At 35.2% G+C, this 19,116-nt stretch overlaps 1 protein-coding gene across 1 annotated transcript in view; it reads left to right on the forward strand.

Annotated features, from left to right (window-relative positions):
- STT3B (STT3 oligosaccharyltransferase complex catalytic subunit B) overlaps positions 1-19,116 on the forward strand; it is a 93,853-nt gene that overhangs the window by 30,048 nt on the left and 44,689 nt on the right. The window contains exons 2-3 of the mRNA XM_082411845.1: positions 14,356-14,464; positions 18,091-18,378. Coding sequence (XP_082267971.1) covers positions 14,356-14,464; positions 18,091-18,378 — 397 coding nt within the window. The remainder of the gene's footprint in view (positions 1-14,355; positions 14,465-18,090; positions 18,379-19,116) is intronic.

Raw genomic sequence — 19,116 nt, forward strand, 5'->3', positions numbered from 1 at the left:
ACAAATGTTAGAAGACTTCATTTATACCTTGCTTAAAGCCATCTTTACCCCTTCCTCCCCTTCTTCCTATTTCACTCTTTTATCCCATCCCTTTAGTGTCTTCCAAAGCTGTTGCTTCAACCTATAGTTATCTGGTTTGTGTTTATTGTACTTAAGCTCCAGGAGAGAGTGACTTTGCCTGTCTTTTTCACTGCTCTCTTTCTAGTGCTGAATGGAAACCTGGGACACATTAGTTGCTTAGAATTTTTTTTAAAAAATGGTACATGATTATTACCTTTTAAAAATGAAAACCATACTAATGTTCAATGTAGAATAGCTATCCTTAGAGGCACATATTATAATGTCTTTACAGACAAGAATTTTGGGGAGGCTTTGAAAGACGTGCTGTCAAATTGACATAGGTTCTCTATTCATAGGAGACAACTATGAGCCCTCACATATCCTTATTTTTGAATGAAACTTCAGTTAACCTGGTATTTCACCACAAAGCAAATTAAAATAGTGGGATGATTCAAGGCTTTGACCTTAAGGGGAATGTTGAGATGTGGTAGTACTTGATACAGAGCTCTACTTCCTCTCTCCCCTTTTGCCCTATCTCTTTCCTCTCCTTCCCTTCTTTGCTACTTATATTTGCGGTTCTTTATCACCATCATGGAGCAAAGCTGCTTGCCTTTCCTTTGTTTGTTTCCTCCATTGTTTCTGATTTATTCTTCTGCTTTATAGATTTTATTTGCAAAGGCTAAGCTAAACTAGACTTGTGTTGTCTTATGGAAATTAGATTTGTGCACTGAACATTTGTGGGGTGTGGGACATGTTTGTCTACCATCCCCTCTGTGTTTATCTTGCTCTTTCATTGCCAAAAGCAGTCTTTTTCTATTGTTTCCTAATTTGAATCTGTTTCTGTAAAGCCTGGTTTCTAAATTTCTGAGGTTTCCACTGTGTTCATCTAAAAGTGTGTTAATCTTGGATCTGTATAAGAATTTAATATAGAAGTGAAAAGAGTAGGGATTATTACAGCAAGCACTTATTTTGAGACAGTCATTTTGATGCCAGTCTTACAAAAAAGCAATGACATAGGACCTGGAAAATGTCAATTAGCAAACTTTAGTTAAAGGTTTAATTATATTTATATGCATTTGGTAGATAGTTTTAGAGAAGTAATGGTTTAGGGAAAAGGAGGACAGAACTGGCCTTTGGGAGACTTGCTTGTGTTTTACTTTTAGCACTGCCTTAGCCCATTTCTTCAGGCTGGAACTTTCTCTATCTTTACTTGTTAGCTATAAATTGAGACCTTTATTTCTCAGCTTTTCTAGCTCATATTCTACACGTACCATATATTCTGTTACAAAAGCTAGTCACAGGGGTCTTAGATGACTTCAGGTTGGTCATAGCTTTAAGGCTAAGAATATACTATTCTACTTATTCTTAGACATCTTCCAATTAATATTTTTTCTGATACAGTGCCATATTTTTATAGAGAACTGGAAATGTTAATTAAACATACAAAACCCTTTCCCACCTCAGAAGTTTCCTCTTGAAGATAGAAAAGCCTTTCGTTAACTTTAGAACTGAGGTATAAAATTTTTTTAACCTTTAAGGGTATATTGTGGTATTTTGCTTCAGTACATAATCGTGAGATTTCGTTATTGTTTTTGAGTGTACAGTAAGTGTTTCAGTATAACATAAGGTGAAATAACAAACCTAAATCGAAATGTATGAAGTGGTCAGGTCTCCAACAAGATCAGTAGAAGGAAAACTCAGAGGCAGCACTTTCCCTCCTTGTTCAGAAGGGCGGGCCTGGTTTACAAATGGGTTGGTACTGAGTGTTTGTTTTCCTAAGGAAACAATATCGTATATGTTGAATAAGCCGTAAAGTTCTATTTAAGCTGTAATATTCTGAATTCAAGTATTGTGCTAATCTCTACTAGAACCCAAGAGGTATAACCATTTTTCCATAAATGGGCTTCCATAATTTAATCTCATCTTGCTACTTTAAGAGGTTGTTTCAAGCACATAGACTTTTCTTAGCTTTTGAAGGGTTTCTTGGGATGAAGAAGAATTAATACTACGGAATTTATAAGGATTAAAAACAGGCAAGTGTGTGGCTTTCAGAAGCAAGCGTTTTACTCCTATCTTGTTACTTTTCATTTGTCTCTTATAGATATCGGGAAAGGCCATTATAAAATGGCGGTGTCTTTGAATAGCCAAAGGACACGGAGGTCTTAGGAATATACATTGCAGAAGAAAACTAAATTTATATATCTTAGCTTCTTTGTAAAGGTGGGTCTCTAAGACCTCTTTTAATTTGTAATATGGCTGTTTATCAGATTTAAAACTCACATTTTCCTATGATCCCCAGTTTATCCTTACATCTTGAAGCAGTTTGCTTGTTACTGGAAAGCAGTAAAATTATTTATATGCCCGTTTTAGAATGAAAAAGTTCATGTGAGAATTATTTTGTCTGCTTAATAAGTCATTCTTACACACACTATTGGAATTTCAGGTTGGCTCTAGAAATTGGGTTGAGAGAATTTGGGGGAAGGCGTTCATTTATTTTTTTAAAAACTTTTATGAAAAATAAATAAACCAAAAGTAGAGACGACCACAATGAACCACATGTATCTACTATACAGAGTATTCAATAATTAGCACCTTTTTTTCACACTTGTTCCAAAACAAATCATTTTATTGAATTTAAAATACCAAAAGTTTTTCTGACAATATTAATAAAAGTATATGTAAAATCTGGTAGTTTTCTCAGACTGAGTTAAATATTATTTTACCACTTCTGTTTCTCTTTTATTTCAGTCTTATTTTGATGTCTCCTAACCTTTAATACATCATTTCTCAGTCAATTCGCCTAGTTTTACTTGAGGAAAACTGTAAATTGTATGTATGAGTGTGTGTGTGTGTGTGAAATTTTCCATAATAAAGTTTACATATAGTTGACTTGAAACAAATAGACTGCCAGATATTTCTTCAGCAAAAATGGGTTTATTTGGGATCAGCAGAGAATTGCAATTCAGGATCTGCAACCACAGCAGGCCATGTGCAAGTCCCAGCATGCCATTTTATAGAGAGGAAAAGGAAATTGGAGGGGCTAAACGGAGTCTATGGCTTTTCATTGGCTGCTGAGTCCTTGCCAGGGAAGAAGAGGAACCTTTCTTCCTCCTGTTGGGCTCTGCCGTCCTTGCAGGGCATGAGAGCTCCCCTTTCTGGTCTCCCAACTCTATTTAATTGAAGTTTATTAATTTTTAACAATATGTATTACTCATATATATAATTATGTAGATCATCTATCTATGTATATGTAAGTATTATAATTGCATATATAGGTATGTGTGCATGTATATGTAAGCTCTATATACACACACACATACACACGTGCAGTATCATGGAAATTTTCTAACATAAGCAAAAGTAGAGTTAATACTGTAATGAACCTCCGAATGTGTATACATCACCCAGCTTCAACAGTTTTCAATTTATGGTCCATCTTGTTTCATCTATAACATCCTCCCCAGCTATTTAAATTTTTTAAATATGTAAATTGGACATGCTGAAATTGAAGACAGCTTTTGTGCACACAATTGCTTGCATTTAATGAAGAAGGAAATAGAAGCCAAAATTTAAGTCAGTGTTACTACTCATTACTAGTATGCCAGAAAGAATTAATTGACCCTCATAAGTGAAGTGCCAGGAACTATATGATACCTTCAAGGATACAAAAGTTACTAAGAAAAAAATATTCCACTGTCAGGTAAATTAGAATAGAGGTTCCAACGTGATGTTTTCAAAGCACAAATTCAAGTGGACTGGGGAGGGGAGGATGGAGTATTAGAGAAGGCTTCAAGAATGAATTTCAGGTTTGAGGGGATCTCAGGAAGAAAGGAGAATAAAATGCACGGCTGTGGTGGGTTTCTATGTAGATGGAACAAAGAGCTAAGAAAGACCATGCTAAAATTGCTCAATAAGAAGGTGAAACAAAAGATTAATAGATACAATTCTTTTTTTGGTTATTTACTGTAATGGAAAAGAGTAATTGTATGATTAATCTAAATGCCTTTTATATTTGTTTTGGATTGGTTTTTGTTTTGTTTTGTTTTTCCCCTGGTTATTAATTTCCCCCCCTGCCCCAGGTTCTTTTGTTTTTTTCAATTGAGAAATGATTACCATATACCAATGTATTAATTTTAGGTGTAAAACATAATGATTTCATATATGTATATATTGTGAAATGATTACCACAATAAGTTTAATTAATTAACATTCATTACCGCACCTTTTTTTTCCCTTGTGATGAGAACTTTTAAGATCTAAACAACTTTCAAATATACACTACGGTATCATTAACTGTAGTCACCATGTTGTATATTGCATCCCTACGACTTATTTATCTTATAACTGGAAGTTTGAACCCTTTGACCACCTTCACCCATTTCCCCCACCCCTGCAACCCCACCTCTGACAACCAGCAGTCTGTTCTCTGTATCTGAGTTGTTTAGGTTTTTTGGTTTGTTTTGGTTTTGGGGGGTTTTTTTAGACTCCACGTAAATGAGATCGTCTGGTATTTGTCTTTCTCTCTGACTTATTTCGCTTAGCATAATGCCCTTAAGGTCCATGCTTGTTGTTACAAATGGCAGAATTCCTTCTTTTTTATGGCTGAATAATATTCCTGAGGGGGGGGGAGAGAGAGAGAGTGTGTGTGTGTGTGTGTGTGTGTACACCCCACATTTTCTTTTATCTATTCATTTGTCAATGGACACTTAGTTTGTTTCCATGTCTTGGCTATGCTGCAACAAACATGGAAGTACAGATACCTATTTAGGATAGTGATTTGGATTAATGCCTTTGGATTAATGCCTGGAAGTAAAATTGCTGGGTCATATGGTTGTACTATTTTTAATTTTTTTGAGGAACCTCCATGTTGTTTTCCATAGTGGCTGCATAAATTTACATTCCCACGAACAGTGTGCAAGGGTTCCCTTTTTTCTACATCCTTGCCAATACTTTTCTTTTTGGTAATAGCCTTTCTGACAGGTGTGAGATGATAACCTCTTTGCATTTCCTTGGTGATTAGGATGTTGAGCACCTTTTCATGTACCTGTTGGTATTTGGTTTTCTTTGGGAAAATGTCTGAATCAGTTTGGATTGGGTGTTTAATACTTCAACTGAAGTTTCCTGGGAATTCACATAAAAGTAAATAACCAGACTATACTTATAGTATACTTGTAGTAACAAATGAATCTGCAACACAGTGTTACAAATTTAGATTTGGGTGCTTCTGGTGTAATTTATATATGTGTGTTTATATACACTCAATGAGAAATACAAGCATTACTAAAATTTTCTATTAGGCTCTAAACAAACTTCTGCATCATTTAATTGAATAATATCTTTAACAGCAAGGAAAACTTTTTAAAAAATGATTACTGTTTGACGGTTACTTTTGAGTCAAATATTTTACAATTTTGTGAACCAAAACAAAATACCAAAATAAATTTAGATGATGTTTAGAATCTTTGCAACTATGAAATATAACCTCGAGTTTAAGATTCTGTGTTTACTGAAAGAACCTAATTGTTCTTACTGATTGATTTATTAATAAATGTTATAAATTTGGGCTTAAATTTCTATTTTAAAAAATACTTTTATTTTTCCTTTATTTTTTTATGAAGATTTTATTTGAATAAAGGTTCCAAGCCTTTAAAGTTTGAAATGCAGTAGCTTATTCCATTTTGGAATTTCATATTATATATCTTAATTAAGTATTTCAGTTAAACGTCTTTACTTTGAATGAAGTTAATATTTATCTGTATTTTCTGTATAATTGAAAAGATTGGCAATTATAAGGGATAGGTAATGGGATAGAATGATGTGGGAACAAAACATTACCTCTAATAACAGGGCTTTAAAAACTTGGAAGTTTGTCAAGTAGTCTTTGAGACATCTCTCTCATTTTAACATAGTCACAGGAATGTTTATTGATTTTCAAATTTAAAGTCTGAAGGAATCTAGTGGTAAATTATTAGAATTAATAAGCATTTGCAAGGTTTCTGGTTATAAAATCAATGTAAAAATATCAAGAGATACCTGTCAAAGATTGCCAACAAACAGGAAAGCATGCTCAACATCACTAATCATTAGAGAAATGCAAATCAAAACTGTAATGAGGCATCACCTCACACCAGTCAGAATGGCCAGCATCAAAAAATCTACAAACAATAAATGCTGGAAAGGGTGTGGGGAAAAGGGAACCCTCCTGCACTGTTGGTGGGAATGTAAATTGATACAGCCACTATGGAGAACAGTATGGAGATTCCTTAAAAAACTAAAAATAGAACTACCATATGACCCAGCAATCCCACTACTGGGCATATACCCTGAGAAAACCATAATTCAAAAAGAGTCATGTACCACAATGTTCATTGCAGCACTGTTTACAATAGCCAGGACATGGAAGCAACCTAAGTGTCCATCGACGGATGAATGGATGAAGAAGATGTGGCACATATATATAATGGAATATTACTCAGCCATAAAAAGAAATGAAATTGAGTTATTTGTAGTGAGGTGGGTGGACCTAGAGTCTGTCATACAGAGTGAAGTAAGTCAGAAAGAGAAAAACATACAATATGCTAACACATATATATGGAATCTAAAGAAGAAAATGGTTCTGAAGAACCTAGGGGGCAGGACAGGAATAAAGACGCAGACGTAGAGAATGGACTTGAGGACACGAGGAGTGGGAAGGGTAAGCTGGCACGAAGTGAGAGAGTGGCATGGACATATATACACTACCAAATGTAAAATAGATAGCTAGTGGGAAGCAGCCGCATAGCACAGGGAGATCAGCTCTGTGCTTTGTGACCACCTAGAGGGGTGCGATAGGGAGGGTGGGAGGGAGACGCAAGAGGGAGGGGATATGGGGATATATGTATACATATAGCTGATTCACTTTGTTATACAGCAGAAACTAGCACAACATTGTAAAGCAGTTATACTCCAATAAAGATGTTAAAAAAGAGATACCTGTCAATATGTCAAACAGGATTTTTAAAAAATAAATGAAAATACTATTAAAAATAAGAATAAATCTAAGCAAAGATGTGTCAGATCTCTAAGGTTGAAATTATTCATTTTCTGACGAGACATTAAAGAAGACCTATAAGAAGGAGATAAACTCTATTTATGGATTAGATGAGTCAGTATTGTAAAGATACTAATTCTCCCCGAATCAACATGTGGAGTTAATGGACTTTTAGTCAAAACCCCACATGGATTTTTTGGTGGAATTGACAGCTTATTTTAAAATTCATGTGGAGATGCAAAAGGACAAAATACAAGGCACAGTTTTAGAATGTTCTGCCAGATGTCAAGATTTTATTTAAAGTTCTAGTTATAAAGTTTGCATATTATTGGTGCAAGGATAGACATAAAGACCACTTGAGCAGAATAGAGTCCAGAAACAGATGTGCCCATTAATGAACTCTTAGTGTATGATAGAGGTAGAACTGTACAGCAATGGAGAAAAGATAATTTTTCAGTAAATGATGTGGGAACAATTATTTATACAGGGGAAATAAAAATATATAAATATTTCTCACCCTATAAAATAATTGATTCCAGGTATATTAAATACCTAAATAAGTAAGTTTAAACTAAATTATCATGAAAAAGAAAATATCTTTATGACCTTGGGACAGTAAAAGACTTTTTTAACCAGAAAAAAAGCACTAACTCACAGCAAAAAAAAATTGATAAATTAGGTTTTATGTCAAGAATTTCTATTCTTTAAAAAATACCATCATGAGTGAAGAGGAGCTATGAATGAGAACAGTTTGCAACTCACATAACCGACAAAAGAACAGTATGAAGAACTTAGTCAAATTAACTAGAAAAAATGTGCAGAGTACTTCAATACATACTTCAGAGGAAATTTAATGACCATTAAATACATGAAAAGTGTTAACCTCACAAGGCATCATAGAAATGCAGATTACCATTGTTGGCAAAAATTGTTTGATAATCCTAAATGTTGGTAATGTTACTAAGCAACAAGCACTCTTGGGTAGGGTGTCCACCTTTTATTTATCTCTATAGTTAGTTCATTTAGCTATCAGACAGGGCTGATTAGTTTAGTGGTAGTGGTGTGTTGTATGGGGGGAGAATAGGGGGGAGGTACTGTGTTACGGGCCTAAGAAGAAGATAGTGACTATTACTACCTTCAAAGTGCTCAGTGAAATAAGAGTGTGCTGCCCTTTACTAAAGTCCTGTTATTTCACTTCCAGGCGATAAGAAGGGAAACCCATAAGGGCATTCAGTAAACTATTCACAGTGCTGGGTTGGAAACTGGGCCAGAAAATAGGATAGAAAAATGAACGGCAAATCAGACAGGAAGAAGTTAACTGAAAATCAAGGAAAATGGGTTTGTAAGAGTGAGTTGGGACTTCCCTGGCAGTCCAGTGGTTAAGACTCCGTGCTTCCAGTGCAGGGGGGCATGGCTTCGATCCCTGGTCGGGGAACTCAGATCCCACAAGCTGCATGGCGCGGCCAAAAAAAAAAAAAAAAGAGAGTTAAGGGAGTTGTGGGAGCCTTGCATACCAGGATTGACTTGATTCTGGGGATAAACTAGGACTATACACATTCTACATCCATTTATGTTTAGTTTTTAGCTACTTTGACTAGGTTTTCAGTAGAATCTTAATGAGCTTGCTTGTTTGTTTTAACACTTTAATTTTGCCTTCAGGCTTAGATCTCAGGAAGTATAGTTAAATTGGTTTTAGTCTTTAACTTTGGGGATACCATTTAAAATTGACGTTAGGTAGCTATCTGGCAAGCTATCTAGAGTGTATTTCATCTCCATTTAAAAACATATTTATGAAATCAGTTATTCATTCAACAAATATTTGAGGGCTGCTATGTACCAGGTGCTATGCGAGGTGTTGGAGACATGTGGTTTCCTCGTGGGAGTATTTATCTAGTGTAGTAAATATTAATCAAGTACACTAATGTGAAATTGCACCTGTGGCAAGTGCTAGAAGAAAAAAGTACATTGAACCTTTTCTGTCAACAGCATCCCTTAGAAATGTGCTGAAGTTTGAAGAATTAGTTATTTAGGCTAAGAGGGGAGATAGCAGTGATCCAGGGGGAAGGAACTGGCAATCTGTAGTTCCTGAGGTCGGAGGGGATAAGGTGAGTCTGGAGGACTGAAGGATGGGTATATGGAAAGTAGGGAGATAGTAAGGTGTGAGATGAGGCTAGAGTTATGTAAGCGCTAGAGTGTGTGTGGCTTTGATTATGTTAAGTGAAGTTTCCTTCCTTTTAATTTTAAGAGATGAAGCCCTTGAATAGTTCAGCAGAGGGTTGCAATATGATCACATTTGCATTTTGAAAAGATGTTCTTTGTTGAGAAACAGTATACAGATTGGAGAATTAGGACATGGGCAAAACGGATGTAGGGGGATGAGTTGGGGGCTACTGCAGTAGTCTAGTTAAAAAATGATAGCTTGGATTACAGTGCTAGTATCAGAGTAGGAAAGAGTGGACAAATTTCAAGGATATTTAAGTAGTAAAATAACCTGGTTATGATTTGTGTATAGGATGTGAGAGGGAAGGAGCTCTCCAGGATGACACCTAGATTTTTGGCTTTTTCAATTAGGTGGTAATTAGATAGAAAGTACTAAAAGCAGACACAGTGTATGTATTTGTTTTGGGGGTGGATAAGTGGTGTCCAATCATGAGTTAGTTGGATACTGAGTTTGAGATGCCTTTTTGACATTCAAGGGGAAAAAAATGTAGAGAGGGAGATAACATTGGCAAATTGTGGGAATACTGATAATAATTGAAGACCCAGGTATGACTGACATCTTTTGGGGGAGAGTTACAGTTAATGAGAGGATCTTGGGTAGAGGAGGCTGCCTGTACAGAAAGCAGAGAAGAGGGTTGGAGACGTGGGGTAAAAAAATAGGAGACTATTGTAGTTATAAAAGCCAAGGAAGAGAATGATTGAACAGAGAGGGAGAGGCCAAGAATTATGCAAAATGGAAAGTTAAAAATACCACTCAGAACAATTTTGATTATGAAGTTGGAACCCCATGTTTCTTAGTTTTAAGAACATATTAATCTCTTGGAGTCCATTTTTTTTAAGTGAAAAATTGCATTTAAAATTTAAAATCCTGATTCTTGTTAAAATACTAGGCCTTTTATCATTGAACTATTTTCACAGGTTTTGGGGATGTTACTTACTTTTCCTGTTGTGTACTTCCTAATGGTGCTCCTCTACCTCCTATAGTTTGTAACTGTCCTTTATGAGCTCATTTGAGTCTCAAGTTATTTTTGGTTTTTGCTTTTACTGTTAATCCAAGTTTTTGGACCTTGGTTTCAGTGTTAACTTCTTGATTTGGAGATCCCTTGTAAATTTAGACTAACATGCGTGGTACAAAGGTGAAGACTTTACCTTTTTTATGGGAGTCTTTCTTCCCTTGGGAGGAGAAAAATTTAGCCACTTCCATGCTGTTGGATACATTGTTTTTCATCTCTGAAGGGATAGTCTTCCCCTGGTCCCACCTTTAAGTACAATAAATACTTTGTTTCTAGCATTTGGAGGTTTCGCTTTTAAAATTAGCTCTGGTACTTTCTTTTAGAGGGTGTGTAGCATTTCTAGCACTAGCTTAGATTTCCAGAATTGTTTCTGGAAAACAAATGTTGTTTTAAGTTCTGAGTTTAAAATCCTTTTTCCTTAGTCAGAATTTTGGGTATATTATTCCATTGCCTTTATAGCATTCAGTGATTCCAGTTGACTGATATATTCCTTTGGAGAAAATCTGTTTATTTTCTATGAATGATTTTAAGTTGCACTTTATCCTTAGCATTTTGAAATTTATTGAGAGGTATATGAAGTTTTTTGTGTTATTTCCTAATCATCTGTGGGGCATAATGATGATTCTGTTAAGATTAAATGTAAAAACTGGATTTACCTTTTGATTTCTTAATTTTTTCATAATACTTTTTTTCAGCTTTATTGAGATATAATTGACAAAGTTGTGTGTATTTAATGTGTACTGCATGATGATTTGAGATATACATAGACATTGTGAAATCATTACCACAATCATAACACATCCGTCACCTCACATAGTTTCTTTCTTCCTTCCTTTCTTTTTTCTTTTTTTTTTGGTGAGAGCTCTTGAGATCTCATCTCCTCTTAGCAAATTTCAAGTATACAGTACAGTACGTATTACTAACTACACTCACCTTGTCATACATTAGATCCTTAGAACTTATTCATGTTATAACTGAAGTTTGTACCCTTTGACCTACCTCTCCCCATTTGTCCCATCCCCCATCCTCTGGCAGTCACCATTCTATTCTCTTTCTGAGTTAAACTTTTTTTTAAAAAAAGAGTTCACATATAAGTGATACCATACAGTATTTTTCTTTCTCTGTCTGGCTTATTTCACTTAGCATAAATGCCTTTCAGGTTCATACATGTTGTCACAAATTGCCAATGGCAAGATTTCCTTCCTTTTTGTGGCTGAATAGTATTCCATTATATAAATGTATAATGACATTTTCTTTATCCATTCATCTATCCACAGACACTTAAGTTGTTTACATATCTTGACTACTATGTATGTATTTATTTTAATTTTTGGCTATGTCGGGTCTTAGTTGTGGCACACGGGATCTTTGTTGCGGTATGCAGGATCTTTCGTTGCACACCCAGGCTCTTTGTTGCAGCACATGGGCTTCTCTAGTTGTGGCGCGTGGGCTCTGTAGTTTGTGGCATGCAGGCTCTCTAGATGAGGCGCACGGGCTCATTAGTTGTGGCGCGCAGGCTTAGTTGCCCCGCAGCATGTGGGATCTTAGTTCCCCGACCAGGGATCCAACCCACGTCCCCTGCATTGGAAGGCGTATTCTTTACCACTGGACTACCAGGGAAGTCCCCGTCTTGGCTATTATGAATAATGCTGCAGTGAACATGGAAGTGCTGATATCTCTTCTATATACTGATTTTGTTTTCTTTGCATATACAGTTGACCGTTGAGCAGTGCAGGTTTGAACTACATGAGTCTACTTATATGTGGATGTTTGTCACTGATAAATACAATCTGCAGTTGGTTGAATCTACAGATGCAGAGGAACTGCAGATGTGGAGGAACCAAGTATATGGAGAACTCACTATAAGTTATATGCAGATTTTCACCTACAGAGGCTTGATGCCCTTAACCCCCACATTGTTCAAGGGTCTACTCTATACCCAGAAATAGGATTTCTGGATCACGTGATAGTTCTACTTTTAAAAAATTTAAGGAATCTCCACACTATTTTCCATAATGGCTGTATGAATTTACATCCCCACCAACAGTATACCAAGGGTTCCCTTTTTTCACATCCTTGACAGCATTTGTTACCTCTTTTCTTTTTGATAGTAGCCACGCTAACAGATGTGAGGGTGTTTCTCATTGTGGTTTTCAGTTGCATTTTCTGATATTGAGCACCTTTCGTATACCTAATTGGCTATTTGTATATCTCTGGGAAAATGTCTTTTCAGGTTCTTTGACTTCTTTGACCATTTCTTAATCAGATTTTTTGTGGGTTTTTGTTTTTTGGGGTTTTTTTTTTTTGCTATTGAGAGGTATGAGTTCCTTAAGTGTTTTAGATATTAATCCCTTATTCGATATATGGTTTGCAAACATTTTCTCTAATTCCATAGGTTGCCTTTTCATATTGTTTATTCTTTCCTTTGCTATGCACAGCCTTTTAGCTTAATATAGTCCCAGTTGTTCATTTTTGCTTTTGTTGCCTGTGTTTTTGGCATTGTATGCCCAAAAATCATTGCCAAGGCCCATGTCAAGGAGATTTTTTTCTGTTTTCCTCTAGGGGTTTTATGGTTTCAGATCTTACATTGAAGTCAATAATCCATTTCAAGTTGATTTTTGTGTATTGTGTAAGATAAGGGTCCAGTTTCATTCTTTTGCATATATTAATAACATCCAGTTTTCCAATACCATTTATTTGAAGATACTATTCTTTCTTCATTGTTTGTTCTTGGTGCCCTTGTCAAAGATTAGTTGACTGTGAAAGTGTGGGTTTATTTCTGGGCTCTGTGTTCTGTTCCAAAGGTCTGTGTGTCTTTTTTTATGCCAGTACCATACTGTTTTGTTACTATAACTTTGTAACATAGTTTGAAATCAGGGAGTGTGATACTTCCAGTTTTGTTGTTCTTTCTCAAGACTGCTTTGGCTATTCAGTGTCTTTGGGGGTTCCATGCACATTTTGGGTTATTTTTCTATTTCTGTGAAAAATGCTATTGGAATTTTTATAGGGATTGCACTGAATTTGTAGATTGCTTTGGGTTATATGGACATTTTAACAATACTATTGATAATTCTTCCAATCCGTGAGCACATAATATCTTCCCATTTATTTGTGTCTTCTTTCATCAGTGTATTATAGTTTTCAGTGTACAGGTCTTTCACCATCTTGGTTAAATTTATTGTTAAATATTTTATTGATTTTTATACTGTTCTAAGTGGGATTGCTTTTTTTTTTAATGTGCTTCAAGAAAGTCTTTCATAATCGAGATTTTATTGGTTGTTTTGAGGATCAATACATAGACATTTCAATTTGTACACAATTCTCAACATACACACCAAAACTCCTCCCATTCCCCCACCTCCCCAACACACACACACACATACCATGGTTTGCAGTTTACTTCTGGTTGCAATTTGGGCTGTGGCTTCTTCCATCTCATTTCTTCTCATTTGATTTTTTGTCTTTCATTGAGAAAATTTCTCATTCGTTAAGGTCATGTTCTCGTTTTAAAGTGCTGTTACAGTTCATCTCCCATGATTTTAGTGCTATTATAACTTATTCTTTATTTCTGTAATTTTTAGGGTTATAGGATTGGAGGCAATTATGTTGAATGTGCATCCTTCATTTTGATGCTAGTTTCTGTCAGTGGTTTTTAATCTTTTGAGAGTCATTGACTTCTTTGACCATTTGGTAAATTGTATGTACCCTCACTTTTTAAAAATTCAAATGCATAGCTGTCTACCATCTGTACCCCAGGCAATGGCCAAATGTTAATTTGAGCATTACTAGTTTGGTAGAGTTGTTTTTTGGGGGGGGAGGGAGGGACTTTGTTTTTAGTTATATTTAGAGGTATTAGCCTATTTCTTGGAAAATAATGTGTTACTTAGGTTTAAGGAAAATTGTTATAAAAGATGTATTTATGTAGCCATAGAGCTATATATAAAGAGTTAAATATAAAGTATAATATTAGAAAGAGAGCTGTTTCTTTCTAGTAAAGTTTTATAACATTTCTTTTTTTCCTGTTTTCTCTAGGTTTAATTATAGATCAACACATCATCTTGCATCTCATGGGTTCTATGAATTTTTAAATTGGTTTGATGAAAGAGCATGGTATCCACTAGGAAGAATAGTCGGTGGTACTGTAAGTATATTTGCAGTTATTTATGTTAATCTTAAAATTTTGCGGTTATTTGAGTAAATGTTAATCACTAAGGTGGTGGCAATTCTTTTTTTTTTTTTGTATTTTTAAGTATTTTAAGTATTTCTGAGCAATAATAAGGTGTGTTGTATTTTAAAATTCCACATGTTCATTGCTAACACATAGAAATACAGTTGATTTTTTAAAATTTATTTATTTATTTATTTATTTATTTATTTATTTATTTATTTATGGCTGTGTTGGGTCTTCGTTTCTGTACGAGGGCTTTCTCCAGTTGCGGCAAGTGGGGGCCACTCTTCATCGTGGTGCGCGGGCCTCTCATTATCACGGCCTCTCTTGTTGCGGAGCACAGGCTCCAGAGGCGCAGGCTCAGTAGTTGTGGCTCACGGGCCTAGTTGCTCCGTGGCATGTGGGATCTTCCCAGACCAGGGCTCAAACCCGTGTTCCCTGCATTGGCAGGTAGATTCTCAACCACTGCGCCACCAGGGAAGCCCTAAGGTGGTGGCAATTCTTGAAAGCTTTGTATAGTTAACGAACACATTTTTCTGTGGCTGATTAGTATTTAACTTGCTAAATCTCTTTTCTTGACCCTCTTCTTCCCACTCTCACCCCCCAACCTGTTTTTGGGTTACCTCATACTAGCCACTATTTCTGACAAGTGGATCTCTTGTCACACATTTAAGTTCAGGTTATTTGTATGTTTTTGTTTTGTTCTATAACAACTTTATTGAAAAAAAATTTGGGGAAGGAAATAGAAATGTAGAAGAATCAGATAATTGTAATTTTCCAGGTCCCAATTACTCGAGGTAATTGAGTATTGATCATAGTTCGTGGGGAATTATAATGTCCAGAAGATGATATAAGAGAAAATATTTTAGGATTTGGGATGTAAGGAGAATGCTGAAGAGAAAATGAAAGACAAGACACCTGTTTGGGCAATATATATGTGTCGTATTTTTTTCTGGATCAGTTTTGTCAGAGGTTTATCAATTTTAGTAGATTTCTTAACCCAAAGAAACTTTGACTTTGTTGATTATTAAATATTTGCCTTCTCTTGTGTTAATTTCCATTTATTTCCTTCGTCCCACTTTCTTGAGTTTGTTTTGATGTTTTTATCTGTCTTCCTGATACAGTTTGATGAGTAATTTTCAACATTTCTTTGTTATTAATGTGTTCATTTTGAAGCTATAAATTTCCCAATAATCACTTTTAACTACATTGCATAAGTTTTGATATGTAGTATTTTCATTATTGTTCAGGTCAAAGTGTATTTTAATTTCCACTATAATTTGCCCTGATTCATGGGTTACTTGTATTTAACTTTTAAACATAATAGAATTTCCTAGTTATCTTTTTTTTGCTTTATACTTCCAATATATTATGGTTAAAGAACAAATCCTGTAATTTTAATCCTTTGAAATTTATTGAGGCATGATTTGTGGCCCAAGATATAGCCAACTTTTATAAATGTTCCCTCTGTATTTGGAAGGAATAGGTTCTCCGTGGTAGTCAGATGTTGTGTTATAATCTGGGGCATCTTCTTATCTTTGATGTAAACAGAGATAAAGATACAGGGCAATAGTCATGAATTAGGGTGAATTAGAAAGGTATTGAATGGTGAGAGATGTGGTAGATGGCTGTATCTGTACTTCTTGTGGGGTGAATGCTATCATTACTTCATTGTACTAGTCTTTGATTACTATAGTTTGTTTCCTGGTGTGTTTATAAATTTTTATCTTGAATTCACCCTCAATGAAGGCTTGTTTTCTGAGACTCCTGGTGTCTTGGTATTTGGGACCATCCTTATAATAATCTTTCTCACTTGCCTTTGTTGGAGCCCTTAGAGGTCTTACTGCTTTTAGGACAGTTTTTAGAGGTTATTTCTCAGCTTGAGGTTTTTTATACATGATGTTGTTATAAATGTAGAACCCATATTCACCCATGTGATGAATGAGTTTCTTATTTCTTGTTTTGTTTCTATTCAGAGCTTTGGAAGTCAGGCAAGAGTTCCTTACTGTTTCCCTTGATGGATGGGTAGAATTTGTCTAGTCTAGTTTCATAAACGGGCCCTGGTTTTGTGCTGGGAATTAGGCCTTTTCTTTGATCCCTGTGGTGAGTGGTAACTACCCCCGAACCTCGAGTGCCTATATATCAAGCCTGCTTTGTTTTTGTTTTTTCTCTTTTTAGATTCCCACGGCATCAGTACCTACTTTGAATTTCTTCTTTATGTTTGGAACCTGGAGGGTTCCCTTCCTTTTGAGCTTAAATATGCCTTTTTTGTTGTTGGGTGGTTTTATTTGTTTGTTTAGAGTTTTTTGGTCCTTTCATCTAGTACTTCTACCTATTTTGGCTGTATTTCATATGTCAGTTCAGTCTGCCAAATTTAGAGTATTTTCAAATTCATTTCCATTTTCTTTGAATATTGCTAACAATATCATACACTAAGGCCTGCTATCATATATGAAATGGAACGAAATTTTGATTTTTAAAAATGGTGATGATTGCCATACTTTTTCCCCCTTCCATTATCCCATTCTCCTTCTATACATTCTATCGAGCATTCATTTTGTGCCAATCATTGTTCTCTGGATGCTGGGGAAATTTTTCTGGCTATTCTGGAGCTTATATTCTTGTGAGGGTGTTTAGTTAATAGACAATAAATAAGTAAAATAAATAGTATGTGAAATGGTGATAAGTGCTATGGAGAAAAAAGCAATGGAGTTGGGTTAAAGACCATGGGAGTTTGCAAGTTTAAATAGGATAGCTAGGAAAGGAAATTTATAACATTCTTTGTAGTTTCAGTGATGGAGAAAGAAAAATCTTTTAGGATTTAGATAAGGATGGAAGTATAAATACACATTTTAATCACTGAAGAATAGCTCAGAATTAATGTCCTATTTCTTGTTCTTTGAATCCTCTTAATGTTTCATGTTCTCTTTTAGAGGGAGGGTGCAGAATATAACTGTTAACTGGCCTATTCTAGTTTATTATTTCCTTTCTATCCTTAAATATTTTAAGAAGTGTAAAAAGGTCTAATCTTCCAGGAGTCCGAAAATATTATATCTGAATTCACCAACTAACTAGTCCTTCTTTTCCTAGCTAAAATTGTTTACTTTCCAAATCTTGACTTTGAAAGAAGGGAAAAATCATTTATAAATACCACTTAAATAATATTGCACGTAACTTTCTTTCATCTTCCGTCCTTTTCTCAGTCCCTTGAACACAAGTATAGGCAATGTTGGAGCACGTTAAAACTCCAAACTTAAGGATATGTTAGATTAGGACCCTGTTTTATAGTGAAAAGATAGAGTTAGTGGGATCAATAAGAAAGTTACGTAGTTTTTCATTGTTAAACCTCTTCACTTTTAATCATTCATTCAGTATGATCTTTCTTCTTTTGCTTAAGTATGTATCTGAATATCAGATTTTTATTTGTATCTAATCCACAAGAACATTTAATTTTGTAATGTGTGAAGGCAAACTATTATAAGAGCTTATTCTCAAACTTACTATAAACAATATATAATAATAAAGAAAGAAGCTTACATTAGTGTTTTCAGCTACCTCATTTTATATGTAATTAAATTGTCCTTTTTTTTTCTTCCTAGGTTTACCCAGGGTTGATGATAACAGCTGGGCTTATTCATTGGATTTTAAATACACTGAACATAACAGTTCACATAAGAGATGTATGTGTGTTCCTTGCACCAACTTTTAGCGGCCTTACATCTATATCTACTTTCCTGCTTACCAGAGAACTTTGGAACCAAGGAGCAGGACTTTTAGCTGCTTGTTTTATTGCTATTGTACCAGGTTACATTTCTCGGTCAGTAGCTGGATCCTTTGATAATGAAGGCATTGCTATTTTTGCACTTCAGTTCACATATTACTTGTGGGTAAGTAACACTTAATGTTTTGTTATCGTTAATACCCATGAACTTTCTGCTGAAATGCTGTTGTGCAGCATTTGTCTTTTATCAATTATAGTTGTATACAGAGAACTCTGTTACTGTTTGTAACAAGTAAGTCATAGCTCCAATAAAGAGGCTATCAAAAAATTAAGCTCTTGATTTTGTTTCTTTTGTAGGGGAGAGAGGAGTCAGATACTTAGGAAAATGAAATGTGGTTCAGTGGCTTAGGATGTTGAATTCTGTTTGTGAAACTTGTATTATTTTACTGTTGCCAAGTTATTTCTTCCTTGCCAATCTGTATACCTTCTATTTCCTTTTCTTGTGTTACTGTATTAGCTGCTAATTCCAGTATGATGTTGAAAAGGCATAGTGAGAGGAGACATCCTTGTCTTGTAGGTAATATTTATCAAGTTGAAGAAGTTCCACTCTATTTGTGTCAATAGTTTGCTGAGAGATTTTATCATGAATGGATGTTGGATTTTGTCAAATGCTTTTTCTCTATCTTTTGATACACAGTTAACCCTTGAACAACACGGGTTTGAACTCTGCAGGTCCACTTATACACAGGTTTGTTTTTCAGTAAATACATACTACAGTACTACATGATCCAAGTTTGGTTGAATCCGTAGATATGGAACCACAGATTATGTAGGGCCTACTGTCAAGTTACATGTGGATTTTTGATACCAAGGGGGGTGAGGGGGTCACTGCCCCAACCCCTGC

The sequence above is a fragment of the Balaenoptera physalus genome, assembly GCF_965194825.1.
Source record: "Balaenoptera physalus genome assembly, chromosome: 11".
NCBI classification, from domain to species: domain Eukaryota; kingdom Metazoa; phylum Chordata; class Mammalia; order Artiodactyla; family Balaenopteridae; genus Balaenoptera; species Balaenoptera physalus.